Source organism: Lactuca saligna, chromosome 3 (genome assembly GCF_052625555.1).
Source record: "Lactuca saligna cultivar CGN05327 chromosome 3, ASM5262555v1, whole genome shotgun sequence".
Lineage (NCBI taxonomy): Eukaryota > Viridiplantae > Streptophyta > Magnoliopsida > Asterales > Asteraceae > Lactuca > Lactuca saligna.
The window spans coordinates 27,496,195-27,499,220 of NC_136419.1; the positions used below are offsets into that span (position 1 = coordinate 27,496,195).

The 3,026-nt window shown below is 36.1% G+C and overlaps 1 protein-coding gene across 1 annotated transcript; it reads left to right on the forward strand.

The window, feature by feature from the left end:
- Positions 1-461: 461 nt before the first annotated feature.
- LOC145034887 (uncharacterized) lies at positions 462-2,820 on the forward strand. Its single transcript, XM_078983445.1, has 2 exons — positions 462-1,011; positions 1,305-2,820. Exons 1-2 carry the CDS (start codon positions 901-903, stop codon positions 2,400-2,402), a joined length of 1,209 nt encoding a protein of 402 aa, XP_078839571.1. The 5' UTR covers positions 462-900; the 3' UTR covers positions 2,403-2,820.
- Positions 2,821-3,026: the final 206 nt, after the last annotated feature.

Sequence of the window (3,026 nt, forward strand, 5' to 3'; positions counted from 1 at the left end):
TAGTTGTTGCTTTCTTACCTTAATCTATACATAATTACTAAATGAATTAGTGTTCAAAAAACACAACCTAACGGCACGCTATTAAGGCATTAACTTTTTACATATTTGTCTTTTCTGTTTTGTCTTTTACTTTTAACATCTTTCATGTTAAAACTAATAAATAATTTTAAACTTTATGAATATTATGAAATTTGTCTAAGGATAAAATAATTATTTAGACTTAATGGTTATTGAGCTTTAAAAATCAAACCTTAATACAATATGTTATTCTGACAATGATCATTATTTAACATAATAATTTAACTTGTAGTGGAAACGATGACTGAAGAACAAGTTTTTATTTGGGATTGAAAATGTCTAATTTCAAGGTTAATTTTGTCAATTCAAAAAATATTTTAATTAATTATATAATTTCAAAGATAATGGGGGGGTCGACAACCAAAACGGCTTCTTGTAGAGCGATGCACAACTGCCACCCGTTAACCAGAGAAAGAGAGAGAAATCCAAAGAAAACAATTCCTTCTCACACGCAGGCTTAGGCTTTCTTTCTCTCTTTCTCTCTCTAAAAAGAAAATACTAATACACCTCACAACAGCTTTTTCCACATCCCCTATGCTCTTGCTCTAATCTTTCTACATTTCTTTCTTTTCTTTTTTCCATTTGGGTTTTTGTTTCTATTCCCAAATCAAATCTTCCCGTTTCTTTGCAACGATATAGGGTTATCTACTTCTCTGGTTTCTCTCACTCTCCGCCGATAAAGAAGAATCACTCGTCTTCTTCCATTGAGATCTTACGGGTGCGAAAAAGTTCATTCATTTTGTTTTATTGATTTGGGTCTACCCTCGATTGATTTGAGGGTGATCTGTTTGTTTAATCGATTGGGGGGAGTTTTAGATTTGGATGACGTCTACTTTATCAAAATATCTCGATAAAGTTTATACGATGGCAGAAGGGGGATCTCGGTATTGCTCTAAAAAATCTGATGATATCTGTGGTGATATATGTGATGAGGTAATTTCTAATCTAATCCTTTTTCTCAGTTCGAATTAGTTTCTGGGTTTGATGATTGCATTGTCTGCTTGGATTTGCTGATTTCACTGTTGGTTTAGCCGTTTAGGTTTACCTTTCCGAAATCCGGACCAAATCAACTTTTAATATTGCTTTATTTACAAATTCGGAAATTAGAATTTTCTACTTTCAAATCGTTATCGTTGAAATCGTAACCTTTTTTGTTTTCCCCCTTTCGTTTATGGTCGTTACGAGCTTCAGTCTTCTAATTGAAAATCAAACGTTTTGATTTGCAGGATTCAGGAAAGCCTTCCACCATGGCAAGATTACGATGCATTCTACGAGGACTCGAGCTCAAAACCATCATCTTCCTTTTCGTAATGGTCCCAAGCATCGTCCTCGGTTTATACATCCACGGACAAAAAGTCTCCTACTTTTTACGACCCTTATGGGAATCACCACCAAAACCCTTCCACGAAATCCCGCACTACTATCACGAAAACGTATCAATGGAAAATCTCTGCAAACTCCATGGCTGGGGCACACGAGAGTTCCCAAGACGCGTATTTGATGCAGTATTATTCAGTAATGAAGTCGACCTTTTAACAATAAGATGGCACGAATTATACCCTTATGTCACTGAATTTGTCCTCCTTGAATCAAACTCCACATTCACAGGAATCCCAAAGCCTCTAGTGTTCGCGAGTCAACAAGATAAGTTCAAATTCGTGGCCCCACGTTTAACATATGGTCAAATTCCAGGAAGATTTCAAAAGGGTGAAAACCCTTTTGTTGAAGAAGCATACCAAAGACTTGCATTGGATTTTCTGTTGAAAAAAGCCGGGATTCAAGATGATGACTTGTTGATCATGTCAGATGTTGACGAGATTCCAAGTCGACATACAATCAATCTGTTGAGATGGTGTGACGACATCCCTCAAATTCTTCATCTTCGATTAAAAAATTACTTATATTCGTTTGAATTTCTATTGGATAACAATAGTTGGAGGGCGTCTGTTCACAGATATCAATCGGGAAAAACAACGTATGCTCATTATCGACAATCTGACATCATGTTGGCGGATGCTGGGTGGCATTGTAGCTTTTGTTTTCGCCACATCAGCGAGTTCATCTTCAAAATGAAAGCTTATAGTCATGTCGATAGGGTGAGGTTCAATAAGTTTTTGAATCCTACGAGGGTTCAAAAGGTAATTTGCAAAGGTTCGGATCTTTTCGATATGCTTCCGGAAGAGTACACGTTTAAAGAAATCATCGGGAAAATGGGACCCATTCCACATTCGTATTCAGCTGTTCATCTTCCTGCACATCTTATAGAAAACGCAGATAAATACAGATTTCTTTTACCTGGGAATTGTATAAGAGAAAGTGGGTAATAATTAATGTCTTCTTCTTCTTCTTCTTCTTCTTCTTCTTCTTCCGTGTAAAGATTTGAGCTTTGAAGTTGAAAAGAGGTGGTGTCTTGCAACTTTGACCAAACAATAGTCAACTCTGGTATGTGTTTTCTTGCTATTGTTTAGTGTGGGGCCGGATGGGTTGATGGAGTGTACATAGTGATGTTTGTCTTTTCCGGTTGTTTATTGGTATGTTTTCAGAATCTTGGCATAGTGATTTGCTGAGTTTTTGGGGGTTGGAGGAGATGAGATTCATGTGTTTTGAGGTTTGTTTGCCTTGCCTCCCCCCAGAGAGATAGTTAAGTTCAGGAAGTTTCGGGATTCTGTTATATTAGGAAATTTTGAATCTGAGACTTATATGTTATTAATTATTATTATTATTATTACTATTATTATTCAAGTTTGTGTTTATGTTTTAACTTTGTATCTTGGGTTGTGTGGATTTTGAAGATGGTGGGATTGTGTTTTTAGTTCATGTGGAGTGTGTGAAGTTGATTTTACATGCAAAACACATGCTAATCATGAATTTGGATGATTAAAAGACGGTTTGGAAGTGTGAAAGATCTAGAAGAGAATGGGGTTTATATATGTCTGATTGGCTTTTGG

What these genes read in the sequence shown, in the direction of transcription:
- LOC145034887 (XM_078983445.1), top strand. Translation starts at nt 901, where the DNA reads ATGACGTCTACTTTATCAAAATATCTCGATAAAGTTTATACGATGGCA. An exon ending in GTGGTGATATATGTGATGAG is followed by an intron (nt 1,012 to 1,304) that starts GTAATTTCTAAT and finishes TTTGATTTGCAG; the next exon opens with GATTCAGGAAAGCCTTCCAC.